Genomic DNA, 24,287 nt, shown 5'->3' on the forward strand with positions numbered 1-24,287 from the left:
TTATGGTAATTTAAATTTAATAAAAACTAAAATATGTCAGTGCTTGGTATGAAATTTCCTGGATGATTTTAAACAGCAACACAGTACAGCCATGAGTTGTTGTTTTTTCTCTGTGTAAGTTTTGTCTTGTTGTTTTTTCTTTCTTTTTCATAAAAATCGGCACCAACATCCCAACTTTCCTTGAAGAGGAGAAGCAAACCCAACCATTTGTTTTGGCCCTTGGAAAGTCAGAAGAGCCAGAGCAATGTTTTGTGATATTGGAGAAGAATGCAATCAATTGCAACTCTCTCCTGCAGGCCATTGATGTATGTTTTAAGTTGGTGTATGTTCTCGACATAGACTATGCCTGGGAGTGCCAACACGCATGGAATTCTATCTAGAAGTTTTTTTACAACCTTGGAGAAGGAAAGGGAAGAAGCATGTCTGTACCCAGTGTAACTCTTTTTAGAAACTTCCTTGCAAAGAAATCCCAAATGTTTAATACATGACAAGCACGGTTCTAGGACACCTACCCCCTGGACACCCCCCCCCCCCCCCTCCCCCCGATAACCACACCTAGGATAATCACCCTCTACGACAACCATCCTCTAGGACAACTCCCCCCTACGACAACCATCCCAGGGGTAGTTGTCCAGGGGGTAGCTGTCCTTGAGGGTGGTTGTAATAGGGTATAGTTGTCTGGGGGGTAGTTGACCAAGGGGGTGGTTGTCCAGGGGGTAGATGTAGGGATACGGACAAGCACATTTATAGGTGTATAAGTGTGAAATTATATTATGTTATGATATTAGTCAGTAAGATGTTTTTTGACAAATGTTTAACCATTTTTTTTTTAACAACAGACGGTTTCATTTAACCTATAAAAAAAGTTAAGATTACTAAAATTCAAAAGAAAAGAAAAAATTACTTGTACACTCAGCAAAAAAAGAAAGTAGCTGTTATATATTGTAAAAGTGCAAAAGAAAAAGAAAATCAAACTAAAAGAAATAAATCAAATAAATCAAATCAAATCAATATCCAGCTAGTCAACCAAGTTGTCAGCTGGTGTAATCAAATAGACAGGTATTCATGAACACTGTACTATTACAAGCCTATCGACAATGCCCGTCGTTAAATGCCCCATCTCTGTTGGGACTACGCCTCCCTGGACTTTGATGCCCCTATCGTGGTCGACTTCGTCAACACCCACAGAACTATACACACCTCTGGACAAGCTGCCAAGGTCGAGAAGGTCAAAAGGCTCTAATTCTTTCGATTGTAATTAGCTAGCTAAGAGAGATTAATGGACAGATTTTCAATCCGAGAAGGAAGCTTGCATGCTCCTGACCCTGTTAGTAACAAGGATGAGAGTCATCATGAGACAGTACCACAGCCATGAAAAAAGAAAAAGAAACCTGTAGCGAGTAAGGCGATGGTGAAGTCGTGGGGGCATGAGACAGTTACAGCGCGAAACGGCAAGGGAGCTCTGCAGATCCACTGCATGGCTTACCGTTCATATCTGCCCCAAACAGAGGCTCTGTGTCAAATGCCCCGTTCATCAATGTCACAAACAACACAAAGAAATTCTTGACCGTCAGAGACTATATCCCACATCAAATAATTACTAGTTACCAGTGCCCAAAGTGTGCCCGTTCATCCGAGAAAATTCACTTTTGCTCAGGTCATCCACCTGAAGATAAAACACTGCCAAAAGCTCCTTACAATAGCATCTATCAGGTCAACAAAAGATTTGCCAGCTCTGGTAGAGACACAGCCAGATGATGTAATATGCTCCTCTTTAAAACACCAGTTTCCAGCTAAACCAGAACCTTCCATAGCAACAATCAGGAATATATATATATATATATATATATATATAGTGTATTTTAGATGCTTTTATCCAGAGTTTTTGAGAAGGCAATAGGAATTTAAGTTACATGACACTAGTATGAAGACAGAAATATAAACAACGTTTCTCCAAGTAGGATTGGTTACAAGCCAGTTATGGACACTCCGATCAAGCCTGGCTCACAGGTGTACTTAAGGTGTTCATAGAGACGTTATGTCACAATGTGATCTGCGCGCTACACAAGAACAGCATGTTATTATTACTACTTAATGTCATAGGATTTCCATTCCGTTGGACAGTTGATGAGCTGGAGGGCATTTCACAAAACTTTTCATCAGTGACAAATGACAGTTGTTGTTATAAGCTAGTGAAATCCTTGATTGGTTATCAGCAGATTTGTCACTGATATTTGTCATTTGTCATTGAAAAAAGGCTTTGAGAAATGGGGCCCCAGGAGAATAAAAAAACTAGGACTACTACTGCACAGTATTAGGGTTCCAATTGCAAACTGAGAACAATTGCTCTCAGGCTTCTACCACTTGTGTTGACTGGGAGAGGAAGAGGAAGGAAGGGGAAGGAAGAGAAAGAAAGGGGAAGTGTTCTACAGTCGAAAATCTCAACTCCTTTATTGATATGAAGCCTGTGGGGACAGATATGACATTCTATCTTAACAGCATTGACAGAAACAAGATGTCGCAGCCTTACATTCTGGTGATAGGTTCAAGGATCAACCCCCTTCAATTCTTCCTTATTGTGGAGAGACAAGCATTGGAGTTCAAGACAATGACCAAGGCAGTAGACTTTTGTTTTAAACTGATATACGTGCTGGATGTTCAGTACCAGGCTGCTTGAATAGGAACCTGGGATTTCCTACAGATTATTACAGAATATGTACTTGCCAGAAGCAAAAACTGTTGTAGTTTCAACATCTGTGCGGGAGCTCCACACATTTTTGACAAATGGAGACAAGTAAGCTGTAGGGCTCTATCAGCTACATTGTATTAGACTAACAGATTGCTTGAAATTGTAAGTGATTCTGTAACTCAAGGTTGGGGAATGAAAATCTGACAACGAAAGCAGTTTTATTTTACGAATTCCTAATTATGTGAGCGCTGTAATGGCAGCTAGGCTAAAGCCGGGGGTAATAATAAATATGCCTCGGAATTGAATTTCAAGATAGACGGTAATATAGAAATGCCTATCATTACTATCATTATTATAAACTTTAGCATAATTATAAAATATCACACACATATTCAAGCCCTGATATCATGCATTCTTACCACTTCATAATGCCCCAAATGGAAAGAATTTTGTTGGCAGTATTTCTGTCTCCTAATCAGTTTCCTTCAAATGAAGGCAATACACATAATCATTCCTGCACCCTACAATGACACGTTTACCCTCAATCACGACAGGTGATGAAAACACTTCACCCGGAAGCACCATTTCAGTTAGTACGTTGCCTGTCTGCATATCGAGAATGCAAACATGACCGTCCGTCGATGCGACGGCCACTCTGCGATGACCGTTCCGGGTGAAGCCGAAAGGGGTGGAGTAGATGGGGAAGGTAGAGACTTTGGAGGTCCACTCGAGCTGACCGGTCGAGGGGTCAAGACAGGTTACAGAGCCATTGTGGGATCCAAAGACGACCGTGTGACGAGATGGTTGTTCATCGTTGGAGAGGGGCTGGGAGAGCGGGTGGAGGGTTGAGATGCATGGTGATGAGAAAATGGGTCCATCGACTGTGTGGGTCCATAGCTGTCAGAAAACAACATAATTAAACATTAATTAAATTAGTGAACGATTCTAACTACTTTTCATGATCCCCCTTTTAATAATTCATAAATAATGGTCCAAATATCACAAGCGGTTTATCACACTGGCGTTGAGTGTGTGTGTGTCTGTTGGGATTTTACAGACGTGTATCAATTAGATATGATTATTTACATCCGGGGACCGTCATTTAAACTCACCATCCAAAAGCGTGACTCAGTGTCAAACCTGCGTCCTCGGCTGAATCACTTCCATTGTTAGCTGGATCACAGGTGCAGGCCACAATGCCCAGTTACGTTGAGGGTTAACATTCTACAATTTAACTCCAAATGACAAAATAATCCCAGCTATGCATTTTTAAAGCATTTGATAGCCAAAAACTTGAACATTTTCAGAATTAAAAAAAAAAAAAAAAATCTGACAATTTTTTTCCGATCAGCGATCAGAAATTATTACCTGATCTCACCTAATTGGCTCAAGATTGGCCCCGGATCCAATGATCCGTTACAGGCCTATTACAATTTATCTCTTTTTACCTCGTTTGGCGACCAATTTTGCACAAAGAAGGTGGACACTATGGATATCCACTCATACAATATTCAACACACTCTCCAAATAAAATCTTGCAATACCCTTAAATCTTCTTGTTTTTTAATGCCTCTTATAAAGTCCTTGAACAACAGTGGAAATACATGAACTTGTCACCACTAATCCTCTCAATTCTCACTACAGCAACTACGGTATTTGGCCATAGAGGGCAGCACCAACGATCTGTATATTTGGCAAAGGCACTCCCGGTTCCCATACAAAATCAATGGGTAGTATTATAGTTTCTGAACCAATGAACTTATAAATAACAGATTACAATGGTGCCAACATACATGTCAACAAACCATTGGGGAAGTTCATGAAACCTGAACAATAGTTTAGTAAAAAATAAGGAATTGGTTGACACTGCTGCACATTCTCTAAGGTACCGAAAGAAACCTTGTCAAATCGTCTTCCCTGGTATCGTATCTGTGCATATGCTGACCTGTGCAGCATGGGAGGAAGGTCGCCATCTGCTGTTTAATGGTATAGACCAGTTTTTGAAACGCCCCCCTTCTCAAAAAATGAAATTGAAGCTCTTATTACCAATCATGTGAAAGAATATGTTTTGACTAATACTTGATGATACAAATCTCGCTGGGAAACCGCCTACTAATTGATATATTTGGTCATTATCATATCGATCCGGCCTGGATAGATATCACAAATGCATTTCAACATTGGACATTTGGGCATATATTTGAGCTTTTTTGCAAATTTAGGTTGAACTATTGCCATTTAAACCTCTGAAGGCAATTTTTAAACAATATTGAATGGATGTTTTGCACCCAAAACCCTTGAACTGTATTTTTACCACTACCTTTAAAACATTGTATTTGCTGTACGGTGCATTGTGAGATCATTTACAAACTGCTTTTTCTGCTTTCCTACAAATCACTGCCAGGCTCTATATCTATCGCTGTGCCTACCTGGATGCCAGCATGAGATAGGCAGTACATGATGCCATCCACACATCCAACAAGAACGCTGTTGTCTATAGCAACAGGTGATGAGAACACTGGCTTTGGGCAGGCGAATGACCACTTCATTTCTCCAGACTCCTGTTATATTCAATACAGATTATGAGAAGAATTTAATAGGTTTGTTACACTTCAGAAGAATCTCCCTCTGAGGTGCCCGGTCACTTCAAGAAGGGAGGAAAAAGGACAGGTACCAGTTTACTAAATTTTCTTTAAAGGTAAAGACCAGTATTGGAAACGCCCCAATTTCAAAAAATGAAACGGAAGCTCTCATTACCAATCATGTGAAAGAATATGTTTTGACTAATACATGATGATAAAAAAATTGCCGGGAAACTGCCTACTAATTCATATATTTGGTAAATTTGTTTCTCTCATGGTCTGTGAGAGATATAGGGTAGTCCCATATACATCTTTCTGTGTATAGTGCTTGTAAATTTACGAAGAATGGGCCAAATTTCTTATCATTTTTATGATTTCAGAACCTTGCAGATGCTAGATGCTAGATGATCAACCTTTTCTGATCGATTCCACAACGTTTCTTTCGCATTCTTTCGCAACGCAACGTTTCGCATGACCATAACTGGTCTTTACCTTTAAGGGAACTATTCAAAATATTTTATAACAAGGAATGAACAGATTTTAAAGTGCTGTGTGGATGTCAATAACCAAGGAAACTACCATGAGACGAAGAAAATGTTTAAAAACAAAATCAAAACAAAATTCGTAAAATAACCAAGGAAACCTATAGCTCTTTACCACTCCAGTTTTACCTCGCATGTAAATGTCAGGCAACAGTAACCCCCAAAGACTTGGTTCATAGTAACAGTTTAAACATATTTTGTTCAGCTAAGTTTATTTCAAGAGCAATTACGCATTGAAAAATAAACAAACCCTGGGCCCCGTCTCATAAAGCGTTGCAAATAATCGCAACTAACTACATAAGAGATAGGAGAGTGTGAATTTTCCATTGCTTAAGCCCCACTGCGCTACTAATAACTACTTGCGCCCTCTATGTAGCAAACAATGCCTAATCAGTGACCATTGGTCCCCCATGATCCTCTTTTTCTTATGTTAATTGAGGGCTTATTTGATGAGATAACCAACTGTCAGTAACCATGCAGGGAGGTCTAATCCCTCCTGGTCAAACTAGTGCGGTGGGGCTTTAAAGGACTTGCAATTCGATTTGGATCACTCGCAACTCTTCATTGGACATGGCCCTGGTTAATACCTTGTTGAACGCTACTACACTTCCTCTCAGAGTGGCTGCTACTACAGTTCCTGTGGCATGGTGGATACAGGGTGATGCAAAGACGGATCCTCCTCCACAGTGCGATCGCCATTTCATCTCAAATTTCTCCTCCTACAAAGATACAGAAGAGGGTGGAAAAAATGTCGGCAAAACCTACAACAAATGACATCCTAGGTAGTTTAAAGTTCTGGTATAAATGGAAAGTTATATTCTCTCAGAACCCAACAAATCCACTGAATGTAAAAAAGTACAAATATATGGCATTAGCAGATTGATATGTGACATTCTACTTTGTTTGTTGCTGTTGTATGTTTGTTTGGGGATTTCCTGGGGGGGGGGGGGTCATGATAGATAAAGCAGAGAATTGAAGAGACTAGCAGTATACATGACTTACTATATTTGACGTGCAAAGTACATATCTTGTTCCATATGTCCACAATTGTTTGATTATTCTGTTTACATCCGCACCCAAATGTGTCCAGCTAACATACAACTTCTATTACAAGATCCTATAATCAGCCAATATTAGTATTTCAAGACTCGATAGACTTAATCAAAGAGAAAATGTCAAGTATTTTTAAAATGTATTTTTATCGTGAGGCTGCTTTAAAAACATTATAATTTAGAAACCTTAGTACCTTAAATCTAGAAAACTGTATGCACATGAAATGTTCACAATGTAGCATGTGGTTCAGATTCACAAAAGTTTCATGCTTTCAGAAAATCGAATCACAAAAAGGCACAACACTACATTTGCATTTTGGCAATTTGTGAAAGTTTCCTGCTGTTAAAATGAGCATCATCCGTAACAATTTTCAAGTTTCCCATTGCAGAAGTTCCGGTTTTACAGCAGATAAATTCTTTGTGCAAATTACCTGAACTTGCAACGCCATGACATGTTGGTCATGTGATCCGACGTACACCAGTCCATTTGTGACATCACAGACTGGTGAGCATTTGACCACATCTCCAGTCTCATACTTCCAACAGATGTCTCCAGAGGACGCAGACAGGCAGTACACAAAATGATCATAGCAACCTGGTAAACAAAAACATTTATATAATCTTAGTTATTTCCCTGCAATGCATTATAGCCTACCTATCGGCACCCCAAACAAGTGAATTGCTACATGTTTCTTCCCTACATTATAACACGTATCCTCAATAGATATGAACTTCATTCTAATTGAAGATACTTAATACACCCTTTAGCACTGACAAAAAGCTTCACTAAGCCAAATCAACTCTTGATAGTTCATTTTCGACAACCATTCAAAAAACGTGGTGCTTACTTATGAGCCTATCAAAAGCAGATACAAATTCATAGATCACAGTAGTATAGCAACCTGGTTGGTCCCATTCAATCAAGATTTAGACCTTCCTCAGTCCAATAAATCTCAGGCAGGCAGTATAATTATCACAATTACATAACATAACCCATCAAAAGTCAACATAATTGAATTTTTTTTTTCATAAGCCAATTTAAAAGAAAAAAATTATTTCAACCTACCGGTAAATATTCAAACTCTGTATTTGGAAATTACATTATTGCTGTATAAATGTTGCTGATGATGACGATTTTATTTCTCATGCAAAATATAATACAATAAATAAGTATATTACCAAAAATATACAATGAAGCAAAAAATATAATAGTAATAGCACAAGAGGAACTAACTAGAAGCACAGCTTGTTGAAGTATTAGTTCCTCAGAGGCTGTTTTACAATATTTCTTTAAACAAAGTATACATAGAAAATCAATAAATTAAAAAATTGAACAAACTATTAAACAGATTAACAAAGGAAATATAGATCTCATACCAACAATGACGTATTTTCCACAAGCCGACAGACAAGCCGATGATTCCACCCGGTCACCTAACACCGCCTCCCATAAGACATTCCCTGTTTCCATGGTGATAGCGAAAAATCGGTGAGAATGTGATCCAATGTAGACTGTTTGGCTGGAGCTACACAATGTTTATTTATGTAAAGATGGGATGAAAACAAAATTATCATTTAAAGATTAGTTTTTAAGTCTTTAGTCGTGTTAGTTTTTTTTCTCTCATATGTCCTCTAGCATTCTAAAAACGAAGCTTTCACAACAAGCTTTCGAATTACGCAATTCGATATGATGCAAAATTAAAGATGGGATATTATTTATAGGCAGAGTGGCCCATTAGCAAGCCCCCAAAAATGAAATCCTCAGAATATAATCAGCATTTTGAAGTGAATATTGACTAAGAATCATCAGGAGAATTATTTACTATAATTTGTACCACATTAAAAACTTTAATGAAATATGAACAAATAACAAAAATTGATTTATTAATTCTCATATTAAGTTGTGAAAACATAATCCAAGTCTACAGACCTAAAATGACCTTTGACCTTGATTTGTGACCTGGAATTTGTGTCATATGATTTGCTTGCTTTACCTGGTACACACTACAAGAGGTGAAGCATCAACGCATTTCCCAGTGTCCACTTTCCAATGTTCTTTCAAGCAGAGCTTCCCTGTATTCACACTGCATTCTGACTGTTCAACGGATGGCTCCGCACATGCTCCATGGCCCCCTTCTGATGTCCTTTCCTGAAAGCAGTTGTGATGTAGAATCTGGGTACCTCTCCGGACTGAAACAGTACAGTTATTTTGGATAGCTGCTCGGGAATTTGAACTCTGAGAGCTCAATGGAGGTGCTGTTTCTAGGCTAATTGATGTCTTCTTTGAAGATGCATCATCCAGAGGATCTCTAGAGGAAAGTTTTCTTTTGAGTGCTTGACTGGTCAGCAAATCATCATCCATTTTCCTACCTCGAGTTGCAGAGTCCACTCCTAAAAAATTGTCCTTTTGGTGTTCAGAAAATGATATGTTTAAGTCCTGATTTTCCACAGATCTCACAGCAATCTGAGTTGGTTTATTATCAAGAAGACCATTATCTGGAACAGCTTCCTTGCCAGTGCTTGCAGCAAATAATTTGTCTACGTTTTTATTGGCAAACTGTTCCTCCTTATCACTTTCGTATTCTTGGTGATGATTTTCGATAAAATGTTCTGAATCAATGCTTGTCTTCTGATTTCTGGTGTCAATGTCCTGATGGTTTTCAAGATCACTTTGGCCGCAAGTAGTCTGTTGAAGATGTTGCCCGATGGTCTGCTGAACCTTGGAGAAGGTCCGATGCAGGAGGTCATCCATGAGGTCAGGCAGAGGCATGCCAAGGGAAGCTTCAAGAGAATTGACCAAGCGCAGAGCTTGGAAGGAATCTCCACCCAGTGTCACAAAGAAGTCATGGTCCCCAATGGCATCCGATTCAGCCAAGAAGAGACAGTTCTGTTTTATGAGGGGGTAGATATTTATGAGAGATAGCGAAATTACATACTGGAGAAAAAACAAGAAAGATAACACAAAATAAAGCGATTTTGTACATAAACATATGTTGATATAGGGAGGATGAAGGGCAAAAGAAAACAAGAAAAACATCTCTTGCCTCAGGGTTTAAGAGAAAGGCCAGCAGCCCTGTCAGACACTTGAGACGGCCATCGGATTCCAATGGCAAAACATTTCCAGGAGAAGCACTTTTCAGGAAACGTTATGATCCTAGCTTGCTCTCCCTTTTCCAAAAAAAATAACAATATTGTAGTTTTCTTCATCATTAAATGAAAGTCGGAATATAAATGCAACAAGAGAGAATCACAATAACTATGCTTTTCACTAGATTACACTTGCAATAAACAGTTCGTTTAAATCCTTAGCATTCACAAAGCATGATTTCTCACCTTCCACTCTCTGACCAGAATCTCCTGCCATCTTCCTGTTGACCTTTGGCCTCTGATGTTCTGCTTCTCTCTCCTCTCCTTTTCAGATGCTTCAAGCTGCCAAAGAAGCTCCTTCAGCGCTGCCGTGTCCACCTTGCCATGTCTTGTGATGGGGAGCTCCTGCAGGGCCACAAACCGGTCCGGGATAGCATGACTTGGAAGTGCCCCTCTCAGATACTTCGCAACACTCCTCGGAGGCTGCAGGACACTACCCAAAGAGTTCTTTGAATCCTCCGAAGGCACTAATGCTCTGATAGCTACGGATACACGGTCATTGTTTTGGCAGTCGCCTGGATCTATTTCAGATATATTTGACGATGGTTTGTGATTGAAAACTAAACTTGATCCATCAGCTGACTGAGTAGATGGATTATATCTTAACTCAGCTAGTAATGTCATTGAAGAAACCAATTGTTTTCCAGTTGTTGGCCCTGTTACTCCAGCTGACGTATCACTTAATTCCAGATCAAGCGAACAGTCACCTAGATCTATTTCAGATATATTTGAGGATTGTTTGTGATTGAAAACTAAACTTGACCAATCTGACTGGCTGGATGGATCATATTTTAACTTGTTCAGTGATGTAATTGAAGAAACTGATTGTTTTCCTGTTGGTCTTGCTACTCCAGCTGACGTATCACTTAACTCCAGATCAAACGACGGCATGACCGGTGATGACGACGATGGTGATGGTAGTGGTGGTGAGGCAGATCCAAGAGGAGAGAAGGTCTTCTGGATGATATCATTTTCTTGACCAGACTGCTCTACTGGAGCTGGTGTTGAGGTAGGGTGTTTGCTGGACGGAGTGTAGAATGCAATCAACCTGCCGTCTGTATGGATGACATCACAGGATTCAACATCTGGGCAGGCTTCAATTACCTGTTAGAGCATAATCAGAATCACAATCAGCAATATTACATCCCAAACAAAGACTTCACAGCATCATATAACTTAAGCCTTCACTAAATTCCAACCACTGCACCAATATTCTGTACATGTTATATCTGGAATTACATGTCATCAAAACACTTGTACTATTTTATCTCTAAGTTGGACTTCACAATTATGGAAAGCCATTAGCATCTATGAAAATATTTTGAAAATTTTGATACAAATCATTCATATCTTCTATTATCGAGGAGATTTCTTGTTCTTGATGTGGAATTTATAAAAAGTCTAAAAAAGCTGAATTTTCTCTACAAATAGCTCTCCATAATTTTAAGTCCAACTTACAGTTAAGCCTGACTTAGGACTGTGAAACACCCCCATGTCTTTATGAGACACATTCAGATGAAAAACAGAAGGCAAAATATTTACCTGTTTAACATGAAAGAGACTCATTCGTTTGCCATGACGCTTGACTTGATCGTCCTGACGGCCGAGAAAGAGGAGCCCTCTGTTGGTGACCTCTACCATATCTCCAGTTGACCTCATTACCAGTTGGTCTCTCCTCACTAACACTTGTAACTCTTCATCACCAAGGAAACAGACACGCAGGTATCCCCCTGTAATAGAACAAAATGATTCCAAGTATTCACACACTAACGACACCATAGTGTTTACATATCATTTTCTAATACACAGTAAGATAGATTAAAATGAAAGTGACCATTCAAAAAATTTGAAATGCATATCCATCAACGTCTGTCTCTCACTATGTTTATCCAAGGCTATTCTCAATTTGTTTTTGTCTATCTTTAAATCAAGTACTCCCTTATCAATATTTCAATACTTTTTTACACATGAGGCATTTTACTTTTACCTTGAAGGTGTAATTTGCGTTCTTCGATTTCATAACCTCTTTCACTAATATACCTTTTTTTTTGGGGGGGGGGGGGGGTAAAAGACTACTCAGTAAAACTGCACTTGCTCCCTACACAATCATTGGATCTGCAAGAAATTGGTATAAAACTTTTACTCCAGCTTACCGATAAACACCTCCCCTATGCCTGATTCAAGCTCTCGCCCGGTTTCATCTCTGACTTGAAGTATGGTGTCTTTCAGTGCATCTCCTAATGGAATACTACAGAAACAAACAGGGCAGAAAGAGCTTTTCAGAATGATCTGCAAAATAGACCAAAACAAACTTGAAAGACAAGGTTGTTTATAACAAGAGTGCGCAAATTTTAGTAGGTAGATTTAGTCCACTGATCTAAGGGAACCAAAGTAAATATTAGCATAATACTGATACTAAATGAGCAAACAAAAATCTTTCCAATTTGAAATTAATTTGTCTTTCTTTTTGTCATGACTGGATTCATATAAAGCATAAACTTGTGTTAAAGATTTACATAAATTTCTTGTACACTAAAATTAATTGTACACTTCGCACTCCATAAATTAGTGGTCTAAGTTTGACTAGATTGTCCACCTTCATTAATACAGCCAATTCTCTTGACAACAATATCCTTACTGATTCCCCTCAATCTTATCAGTCAAATGACTATCACGATTGCTGTTTTCCAAGTGACATTGACAAACTGCTTATACGTATATATCTTTTAGAGATATAAAGAAAACTAGATGGAACTTCGACTGCGCGCAGTCGAAAATGATGCCTCCGTCATAGAGCAATTTTACAAACCAAAACAGAAGAAATTTTTTAAATTCAAGTTCAATTGTAATCCATTAACAGGTTCTCAGAATATCGTGATTACAAGCAATTTCTCATATACATATATGACCCTTTGATCTTTGACCTCATGACCCTAAAATCTACTCGGTTCATTGGCTCTGCAAGATGTCCTGAGTTAAATAGTAATCCATCTGTCAGTTCTTATGAGAATGCGTTCACAAGCTATTTTTGCATACATAATGAGCCCATGACCTTTGATCTTTGACCTTATGAACCAAGAATCTACTGTTTATTGGCTCTGCAAGATACATATATGAAGTTTGGCAGGAATCCATCAATCTGTTCTAATGATTATACGATCACAAGCTATTTTTTGCATACATAATGTGCCCTGTGACCTTTGACCTCGTGACCCCAAATCTAATCAGTTCATTGGCTCTGCAAGTAACATACATGACCTAAGTTTGGCAGGAATCCATCAATCGGTTCTTGAGATAACGCGATCACGAGCTGTTTTTGCATACATAATGAGCCCTGTGACCTTTGCCCTTTGATCTTGTGACCCCAAAATCTAATCAGTTCATCGGCTCTGCAAGATACGTACATGACCAAAGTTTGGCAGGAATCCATCAATTGGTTCTTCAGATAACGCGATCACAAGCTGTTTTTGCATACATAATGAGCCCTGTGACCTTTGACCTTTGACCTTGTGACCCCAAAATCTAATCAGTTCATCGGCTCTGCAAGATACATACATGACCAAAGTTTGGCAGGAATCCATCAATCGGTTCTTCAGATAACGCGATCACGAGAACGGGACGTACGTACGTACGTACGGACAACCCGAAAACATAATGCCTCCAGCTACTTCGTAACGGAGGCATAATAAGCTAACAATATTACGATATATCTCTCGGAGAGGACTTGAAGCCAAAGGTCCCCTGGTTGCTTATTAACAAGCATACACATGCTTTCTTAGCAGTCGGGTAAAACAAACAACCAAACCAACAATATTACTTGGTACTCACTGGTGATCTCGTCTCTTCTCTATCCACTCTTCTGGAATCTGGAAGCAGGATGCCCAGCTGGAGACTTCGGTGATTCCATACAGGTTGATGAACTCTGTCCGGTTCCCTGCCCCCCTCCAGCGGGCGATGGTAGCAGGAGTGGGGCAGGATTCGCCCCCGAAAACAAGGAGGCGAAGGGTAGAGGAGGCACCAAGAAGATCTTGTTGCAACGCCGAGGATGAGAAGCGGGATACAAGAGATGGCGTGGCCTGATAGAAGAAGAGGAAGAAGTGATTTTTAAACTTTTTTTTAGAAATATTGTTCCAAAGTCCTTTCCTTAAATAGTACATGAACCTATTTTGTTTGAGATCTGAGGCAAGACAAAACCAGCTGCTTTTGAAGTCTTAGGCAGAATGATTACCGTTCAGCATATTTAAAAATAAATTTGACTACTTTTGTTTCAATACAGAAATCAAAATATGTCCCTTGAATAAATACATTGAATGCTTTGAGAAATGTTCCGGCTTTGGCGTCTATTCTTATAACTTCCTGACAGGTTATACCACTTTGAACCAAATCCTGGTTTGCATCCTTTCATTGAATAAAATAATGATAATGAATGATTTAATCCAAATATTTTAGCCGCCCTACAAAAATTTGTGATTGATCATCAATCACAAGTCCTCCAATCAATCGCAAATTTGCAGAATACTTTCTCTTACATGTATGTACATAGATATCAATCGCAAAGAAGATCAACTCTTTGGGCCCTATTCTACCTGTAAAACAGTCACATGGTTTCTCTTTAGGACTTGGGCCAGAGAGCTGGGAGCCATCTTGAGCTTGGCAGGTACCATCAGGAGGGTTGCTCCCTGGCTCCAGGTCATGAACATCTCTACCACACTGGGGTCAAAGGTCAGAGGTGAAGCCATGAAGACCACATCGTCTTCGGTGATTGTGAAAATCACTCTGTAAAATAAAGGGATAATGAGCTCTACCAATAACATGATCATGGACATGGTGGATAGCGATAACACAGAGACCTCTCTTTGCAACATCTTTTCATTCTCTTGAAACCAGGCAGCTGAGGCTGATAGGTACCATCTTTGATTTTAAACACTTCATAAAATTACCCTTAAAAAGCACATCAAAATCTTCATCATAAAGAACCATTATTAAATAAGAACACAATCAGTAAACACTTGACCCTTCACGGATATATCTATGGTCCACAAACAGAACTAGAATGCAATTCAATACCTAGAAACAAGAAAAGGAATGTTTTTAACATTGTATCCCGACTGATGATTGCGGGAAGAGGCATCACTAACTTGAGATTGTATAACTTCATTATATTGCATAATGGGGCCAAGGAATGACAAAGACAATGATCACTTGAACCTCTGGAATACTAAGCCTGGAGTAACCTGGGTGGAGTCTCATAAAAATAGTAATAATAATAATAATAATTTTAAAAATCAGTTCCTGTGTAGCGCACATCACTCATTAACGTCCGTATGCCTTTCCAAAGAGCTTTGGAAATTATTACCCTAGCTTTAGCTCTAACATCCATTATTGGCGCAGAATGCATTTCCAGGAAGCAGCCATTATCAGCACAGAATGCATTTCCAGGAATCATCCTACCAGGTACCCATTTACTTCACCTGGCATGTGGCAAATGTAGATTAATGTCTTGCCAAAGGATGATAGTGCAGTGGCAAGGATTTGAACCCTGTACCTTGTGGTTCAAAGTCTGGAGACTTATCCACTGGGCCATAACACCTGTACCAAAATCAAAACATATTTAATTGGTCAATAAATCTACTCCAGTGTTTTTTTTCTCCACTTACCGAAGATCCAAGATGTTTGGTACTATACAAGAGTGTGGCACTCGCACTATCTTAGGCCTGCCAGTCGTCCCTGAGGTATGGAGAGCATATGCCAGAGAAGAGGACTGTTCCTCTCTGTCTCCATTGCACAGGTCCTGCTTGTTGTGCTTGGTGGCGTCTAGTCGCACTGGAACCAGCTCAGAAGACATCAGCTCTTGGTCTACATGGTGGCAGAGTTCCCAATCAAAGCTTTGGCCTAGACCATTGGCAAAGTGCTGATGTGGTGAGATTAAACGAAAGGAAGAAAGATTTAGGGATGAAACAGAATTATGCAGGTTATGATCCTCACCAATTATGGCCAATTACTGTGCAAGAATGTATCTGAAGATAAAGCTACCTTTGTTAAGATAAACTGGGTTAAATTCTCTCCTGGTTTCAAATTCAAGCCAAATGAATAAGTGAAAGACCAAAGGACTTCATCTTGCCATCATATCTACTTTTGTTCTTACTTGAATCCTTATCACTCCTTATACTTTTAGACCAGTTTATTATTTCCCTTTATTGTTTCTTTTATTGAGCTCTGAGCAAATAATCATTGATTTATTTCAGGCAGAAGATTGTGATGCTGGTGAAATAAACTTGTTGATATAAATATATCAAGATAGCTACATGTAGGAATCTACTTGAGAATTCCTAGAACAAGAAATTAGTCGACAATAGTTTGAGTCATAACTGCTCATCAAAATTAAGCCAAAAAAGATATCTTGCTTTTAAAATGGTGGGGACGAGGTAATTGCAAAATATATCTACCTCTAATAGACAGCTCTGTACACAGACAATACGGATGCCAACTTCTTTGATGAAATACTCATTGATAGAGCTTGGAGCATGTGGATCGATAGGGCCATAGGCAGCAGGGAGTTGAAGAATACTGGGTAAAAAGAAATGATAAATTATAAAGAAATAATGTTTGCAGGAATTAAAGACAACATATAACAATAAATTTGTTGTAATAGTCAGTTACTCGCAATTAAAAAACTGCAAATAAAAGCTACTCCCTCAGAGGCATAACAATGTAAGTATTTTGCTTTGATTTCATACAATAAATTATACAAGGAGAGAAACTGTTGGTTGGTAAAAGGGGCCAGAAAATGTGCACATGAACATAAATCCGCTGAGAGAAATGTCAAGGCTAAACAGTATTTCACGCAAACTCCATGTATAAAGCAGTCCTTCTTTAAACTTCAAGTTCCCACCAAATGCTGCCTTTTTGCTTTGCATTAAAAATTAACAAGAATTGTCTACATAATTGGGCAACTGTGGCCTTTCATACAACTATACAAAAGTGCACTGTTTTGTACAAGTAGCTGTCACTGATCGAAAGGGGGATTAGTTCAAGTTCCAAGGACCACCAAACAATGGGACTTGGGATCTCTTAGAAACTGTCCTGCACAGGTGCTGGACGTACTTGGAGGTCTAGATCATATAAAAAGAAAAGTTTAAGGATAATGTGGAGTCCTTTGTTGTGATAAACAAAGGCTAACACAATTGTCTATTTTCGAATCTATACAGAAAAGTATCTCTACACAGTACTTCACAGGCATGTGTAATATGGTTCCATGGGGATCGAGGCAGTTATAAGAACATACCGGTACTGCAAGTTCAACACTGTGTTGTTAAGTATGTATGTAATATCAGAAGCAGATCTAGAGGGGGGGTTGGGGGGGTTGCAACCCCCCCCAAAAAAATATCCGGGGACCATTTTTTTAAATCTTATCTTTTTTTTAAAACTTGTAATTTTATTGTATTCTATTTCTATGTATTTATTTCATTTATTATTATTATTATTATTTTTTTTTTTTGGGGGGGGGGGGGGGGGGGGGGGGGGGGGGGGGGGGGGGGGGGGGCTGGGCGAACAAATGTCACAGAGTCCCTTGCCCCCCCCCCCCATCAGCTTTTTTGAGGACACGGGCCACCGCCGAAGTGAAAAAAAAAAGAAAGAAAAAAGAACGCACGCTGGAGAGAAACCCTTTCAAGTGCAAATATTGTGAGAAGATTTTCAACTCATCTGGTAACTTAACCAAACACATGATAACTCTGGATATAACTGTGTATTTAACTGTTACTTGATTTAAAAAGACGTTATCATGCACTGCTTTTTATGGTCTCCATTGTGTTAATAGATGCCAGGAAAACATCACTTACAGGGTTCAAATAAACACCCCCAAAAAAATCGGCTCGCCGCTTTGCAGCTCGTGGACGATGCTCCGCATCGTCATTATTTTGGTCAACCCCCCCTTAGCAAAAAGCTAGATCCGCCCCTGAATATATATATTTATACACTTCACGCAATCTTGACAAACTTCAATACGCTTAGAATGCAGCTGCCAGGATTTTATCAGGGACATCTAAAGATGAACACATTTCTCCTGTTCTCAAAAAGCTGCACTGGTTGCCAATCTACAAGCGCATAAAATTCAAAATCCTTCTCCTCACATGGAAGGCTGTAAATAGAGTGGCACCAAACTATTTACAAGACCTTGTTATTTCTTATACACCAGCTCGTAGTCTGAGATCATCACACCAGTATCTTCTTAAGAAGAAATAGTGGGATATTTTGCAAACTAGACTGAGATTTCTTGGGATATTATCCCGACCAAATATCCCGCTAATTGCTACTTTGGGCTGATGAAGACGCAAATTAGCTTGATAATTTGCGATCGGGATAGTTCACATAGCGGGATATTTGGCAATCTTGAGCTGATGAAGACAGCCCTACTGAGATAAAAATGAATCTCAGAATCTGCCCCAGGTGACTTACCCAAGAATGAAAGCAGGCAAGGTGATGCCAGGCTCCGCATAAAGGCCGATGATCTCCCCACACTTGGAGTGAGCATTTAGAAGGGATGTTACTGTGTTTGCGGTCTCCAGAACCTGTCTGTATGTTACCACCTCGGCACCATGGCAACCGTCATCAAATATGGCTGCCAAGTGATGGGGAACTTGGAGCAGGCTTCTATCATCAGCTTGTGAAGGGTTGGTTCGGTCATTTTGCTGACATCTTTCTATTCTAAGATCATAGGCAACACAGGCGCCGACAGGATACAGTTATGGAGAAGAAAACAAATATGTTAAAACCGGTGTAATGATATCAGAGTGTATCCTAAACTTGATGGTCAGGGGCCCGTTCCTACAAACCGTCATAAGTCTAACTTCTTGACTAAATCAGCGTTAGTGAACAACTTGTCCGCTACGTGTTTCACCAAGCCCTCTTTGCCAAGATCAACGACAACATCCTGACTAAGGAGTTATGACACCTCTGACACCCGTCGTATCTCTGTCATAACTATTTAGTCGATGGGCAGCGCCATCATATGTCATTTATTTGGTAGACTATGGCTGGCAAAAAAGGACAATAAATCCTCCAACTATGATTTTTCTACACATTCACTTAAACAGTGAATTATCGTTTTTTGTATTTGATAATCTCATGAAAATATGCCATGTTTGTATTCAAGGATTTTTCCACTTAAATAAACTGATTATACGCCTTTATTTCCACATTGTAAACTCGTCGAAGGGATATGTATTTTGCCACGGCAGGCAAGCCATAGTTTGAAGTGTATTCTTTAGTTTTCAGACCCATATTAATTTCGAGATGAATTCTATTTTCAATTATGTAAAGTGAATGGTTTAAACATATGTTTTAACCTTTGAAATATTGAAGTTTTGTAATTTTTATATTGTGCTGACGCCAAAAACATTGAACACAAATTTCATTACATCGTATTTTTTCAAAGAATAATATAAGGGTGTATTTTTATAAACTATCAAATGAAAATATTCGGGGGTGCCCATCTCAACAACAAAACTGATTCACTGGTCATGTAATGAAAAACTCACAATTATAGTTTACAAGTACTTCAATTGTTTAATCTACACAAATTTGGAAGTATATTGGATCTCTTATTTCTTGGTATCATTTTCAATCTTTTTTATTACTAATTCATTTAAATAATTGCATTTTCCCTAATATTAATTTTGTAATAATCTGGTGGTATTGCGACTAAGGCTAATTCTCGGCTCCTCTTCTCGCCGATAATATCGATCTCACGAGATACTAGCTAGTAAGCTCTTCGTGAAACGGTTTAGGAAGATCAGAGACATCTCCGTAGTTGGCGGATAAAGTTATGACTGTCTTGTCGTTGGTTTCTAGGAACGAGCCCCAGATGTTATGGGAGAGAGAGAGAGAAAAATACATGAAAAGGGCAAGTGCCAGTTGACTCTTTTGCTGAACATGGCGACTGGAAATGAAAACGATAACATGAAGAAGAAAATATGCAATATCTTTGATTCTTTCAATGATGAATTTCAATTTTCATGTCATTCCTTATCTGATTTATTTGCCTGACTACACTTGCTGTATTTATACCTCAATAGATTAACGAAAAGCCCAAAAATAAAACTATTTATCATGCATTTTATTGTTTGTGCAAACTTGCTTCCTCGTACTCGTACTCGTAGTCGTAGCTTTATTTTTTTTAAAGTAATGTTGTGTGAATGCAGTGAACACGCAAAACAATCACACTCACAATACACCAGTGCACACGTAACTGTACAACTCCAACTGAGTCCAATTAGGGTCTACTGAATTAGCCCAAAACCAAAAAATAATAACTGTCTAATAACCTCGTAGTCGTACTTCTGATCAGTGTCAGTGACATGGTCATGGGTTTAGATCGGGCTTCGTCTCCGAGTCTCACTACTGGCCCTCGTACACGGGGCGCTGCTGGGCTGGCCGACTAGAGCGCACCTCCCCCCACTCAGCTCAGTGCAGTGCTATAGCTGGGTGATCAAAATATCCCACCGCAGCGCACATGTCACATGCACAACAACACAAGAGTCAACAAACACAAAATGTATGTAGACTTCCTCGTATCATTTTATTTTATTTATATTACTTATAAGGTACAGAAGTAATAAAATATATTCCAAAATAAAACATATATTTAATTTGGACCGGTAAGCAACTTAACATTTTATTAATTGTCAAAAATGCTTTCTTCATTTGACTAATCTCGAATAAATTAAAGATGGCTGCGCCCATGAGAGAAGGAAAGGATATAAAATCCATATCCTGTCATGTCTGTGATAAGCCGTTTAAAGCACTAAAACGCTGTAAAAGTTGTAAATCGACATTTTATTGGTATGATTTAGAATTCTGATTGTGTATGATTGCATCTTTTGGTAGTTTAAGCACGCCCCTCTATTCATATTCTACATGTATGACCCAGCGCCAGCCCCAGTCACTCAGCAGTCATACCCTAACTCCAGGGAGCTCCGACGCCTACATCTACGCCGAAACCAAACCGCGCCAGCCTCGGACCGCGCCAGTTCAGCCAGGCCAGAGCCCATGGGCATGGACTGGATTTGTTGCACGGTCTCTTATTACATGCATTCATTTTTTGTTACCATCAGGGGAAAGGCATCATATGCAACATTTTGAGATGATTCAATTTTCATGTTGCTCTTATCTTAGTCTTACTCTTTTTTCTGAGAACTTATAGTTTTACTCATTACTGGGTTTAGAGAATATCAGTGAAACGATGATAGACCTAGATCTACATCACTCCAGCAAAGCATTGACTACGGATCTACATGTGATGTAGTTCAATTACTGAATTAGTTGTCTAGATACTCTCTAGACTCTTGTCTACTGAGTGCTGTCTAGTTATGTTGAGGCTAGTACTAATAGTAGTACTATAGTAATTAGTATAGTAAGACTTAAAGTAGTATAAAAACAAACTTCTCAGGTTAGATATTTCAAGGAAAAAGTTGATAATTATTATTCTGTTAATGTTATACAAATGTTATGTTGCCTATACAAAAAATCATGTAAATTTACTTGCAATTGCTAATCGTATAATTCTATTATATTTCCATTTCCGTAAACAGTTCCAGAGAATGCCAAATCAATGACTGGCCGACCCATAAACTTGAGTGCTCACCAAAAGACCGGTCCACTCGTGGTCACCATGAAGAAACAGAAGCTGTGGGAACTGAAACGGTGAACTTACAAACCCTGACACTTGATGAACAAACCTGCAAAGATGATGAACAAACCTTGAAGAAGTTGGGTAACGGTGAACTGCTAACAGATTCAGCTTACGAGTCTCGTGCTGAACAACAGGAGAAGGTCCTGCAACCTGGTGGAAGAACAGAATCAGGGAGTTCAACATCTACAGTAGACAGCATTAGAGACCCTGTGACAATTACTATTAAAATGAGCAAACAAAAGCATCGTGTCACTCTTGGCAGGCAGAGTACTGGGACAAGCTTAATGGCTGACATTTCGAGAGCAGCGTGTATCCCACTCGAGCAGATGAAGTTGATCCACAAGGGAAAACTGATGAACCCTGACAACATACATGAATCCCTCACAGACAGAGCTGTCTTTCAAGCCATTGGAGAAGTTGCAGAGAATGATGAAGGACTAAGCGGGAAGGACATCACATGCGTGATGGACCAGATGAAAGTGGATCGTAACACAGCCATCAAAGCTCTAAGAAACACCAAAAATGCCATTGATGCTATTTTGTATCTTGGCAACAAATAGTCTATACGGTGAATATTTGCATGAATAAATCAGTCATGCATTTAAACAAAAGAAGTTGAATATAGCCTTCATTGCCTTGAAAAAAATCACCTTGATATATACTGTATATATATATAGTTTTCATATCCATATGTTTATTTTTAAATATGTTACCCTGCATTATGAATTATTCATTAATTGATATTCGTTAAAGGGCAAGTCCACCCTGATTTAAGTTGTTTTTAATAGATGCCCCAAAAATGAGAAGAACCGGTCAGTGAAAATTTGAGCAAATTCCAATTAAAATAAGAAAGTTATGAATAGATCTATTTGAAGCTGCAATAATTATTTTCAAAAATTTGGCAACCGTGGCAACTTAAAAAAAAAAAAAAATTGATCGTTCATGCACCCAATATATAATTATTGCATATATGTTTTTATAAAATCATCTAAGGAAGAAATCTATTCCGTCATCAATAATTAAGAAAATTAAAGTTTATGAAATTTCTGTATAAAGGTAATTGGAGAGGACCTAGCAAGATGCATCAGAGTTGCCAATTTGTGTTTGGTTGATCGTAACTTTAAAAATTTGGCATTAAGAGAAAGGCGTAAAGAGGATAAATGATTTTATTGATGACCGTTCATTCTAAATAGATACATGTACATAAAACCTTGAATAATATTGTGTGAAGTATGGCTCTCTTATTTGCAAGTCAGATTCAACAGATTGTAAATTTTGCCAAGAGGTCTGCGAGTTTTAAATGCGTGTCATACGGTAGAAATGGGAAACCGGTCGCTGGTAGGAAGAGGGTAAGAAATGAGAGAGGGCGTTTGAGTGAATGACAGGAAGAGGAATGAAGTGAGGACTAGTGCATGAGGTGGAAGAGAAGAGGAAAGTGAGAGAGCCAAAGGAAGTGGTATAAAATGGGGGGGGGGCTGGTGAGAGTTATCCTTAAGAGAGATCTATAGAGGAGAGAACAGACTAAAGATATTTTGTAATGCACATGAAAGTGGAGGAAGGAAAGAGTGGGATAGAAAAAACTTTGAAAGCAACACCAGACTCGTTCACAAAATGATCATAAGTCATCAACCCCGAGCCCCCATCCCCTGTGCCGATCTTTAGTATTTAAAGAAAATCGATGGCTAGGCCTGCAGCAAGGTGCCAGATTAAACGTGTTTACATCCAAGCTATAATGAATTTTTACGATGAAATAACTTTTAAACAAATCAAAGTGACCATTGTTGCTCGATTGCTTCGCTCCCTTACAAAAATCCAAAAACATGACAACGGAATGCCCAAAAATCCTCACACTCAACAATTGCAGCGTATATTTTGATGACAAAATAATGTTTTTACTACAATAAGAAGTGCCTCGCTCGCTTCGCCTGCTTTCACAGTTATGTAGATAATTTTGAGGGGGCGCAATTCCCCCCCCCCCCCCCCCCCCCCCCATTGCGCACCCTTACCTGACGCCAAATCATAGATACGCCACTTCCACACACAAAAAATCTCAGTGGAAGTTGAAAAGATAATATTTTAGACCAGACAAAAGTGTCCTTTTTTTACTCGGGATGGGGGTCGATATTAGCACTTTGTCTTATAATTGGGAATTCCGATCAAGTTAAAATTTTAGGAGGGCATAAAAATCAATTAAGGCAAACAAATTTGTAGTTTAAGCAAGTCATATAATTGATTGGTGGTTGCTTTTATTAATATCCCATGCAAAATTAACAAAGCATAATACTCTTTTACAAATCATTTTCTTTAAGTAATATGGAAGTTTAAAAAATAAAGTAGAAAGTAAAAAATAATCCTGAATCACAGTAGTCAATGACATGAAATATATTGTTCTGTCAATCATTGAATTGAATTGATAATGATTTTATTGAGAATAAAAGAACAACAATGCATCGCGGCCTACAAGGCCGAATTGGGCAATGTTTTACAAATGTAAAATACAATATATAAAAACATTCATATTAAATGACATCAAATTAATGAACTGAACTTGAATGAGTAAATTGTTAAAAAATAATATTTAAC

At 38.7% G+C, this 24,287-nt stretch overlaps 2 protein-coding genes across 2 annotated transcripts; one reads left to right on the forward strand and one right to left on the reverse strand.

Moving 5' to 3' along the window:
* Positions 1 to 940: 940 nt before the first annotated feature.
* On the reverse strand, positions 941 to 20,872 carry LOC100889910 (beta-alanine-activating enzyme-like). The gene is made up of 15 exons (XM_030980185.1): positions 20,338 to 20,872; positions 18,470 to 18,718; positions 16,459 to 16,579; positions 15,670 to 15,923; positions 14,599 to 14,788; positions 13,841 to 14,088; positions 12,166 to 12,260; positions 11,555 to 11,742; positions 10,199 to 11,116; positions 8,860 to 9,752; positions 8,243 to 8,391; positions 7,297 to 7,460; positions 6,401 to 6,532; positions 5,119 to 5,250; positions 941 to 3,586 (listed from the first exon to the last, which is right to left on the reverse strand). The coding sequence occupies exons 1-15, from the start codon at positions 20,376 to 20,378 to the stop codon at positions 3,161 to 3,163; spliced, it is 4,200 nt and encodes a 1,399-aa protein (XP_030836045.1). The 5' UTR covers positions 20,379 to 20,872; the 3' UTR covers positions 941 to 3,160.
* Positions 20,873 to 20,933: 61 nt separating this feature from the next.
* On the forward strand, positions 20,934 to 22,610 carry LOC100893269. The gene is made up of 2 exons (XM_011662182.2): positions 20,934 to 21,088; positions 21,604 to 22,610. Exons 1-2 carry the CDS (start codon positions 20,934 to 20,936, stop codon positions 22,262 to 22,264), a joined length of 816 nt encoding a protein of 271 aa, XP_011660484.1. The 3' UTR covers positions 22,265 to 22,610.
* Positions 22,611 to 24,287: the final 1,677 nt, after the last annotated feature.

Source organism: Strongylocentrotus purpuratus, unplaced genomic scaffold, assembly GCF_000002235.5.
Source record: "Strongylocentrotus purpuratus isolate Spur 01 unplaced genomic scaffold, Spur_5.0 spur5_scaffold_11, whole genome shotgun sequence".
Taxonomy (NCBI): domain Eukaryota; kingdom Metazoa; phylum Echinodermata; class Echinoidea; order Camarodonta; family Strongylocentrotidae; genus Strongylocentrotus; species Strongylocentrotus purpuratus.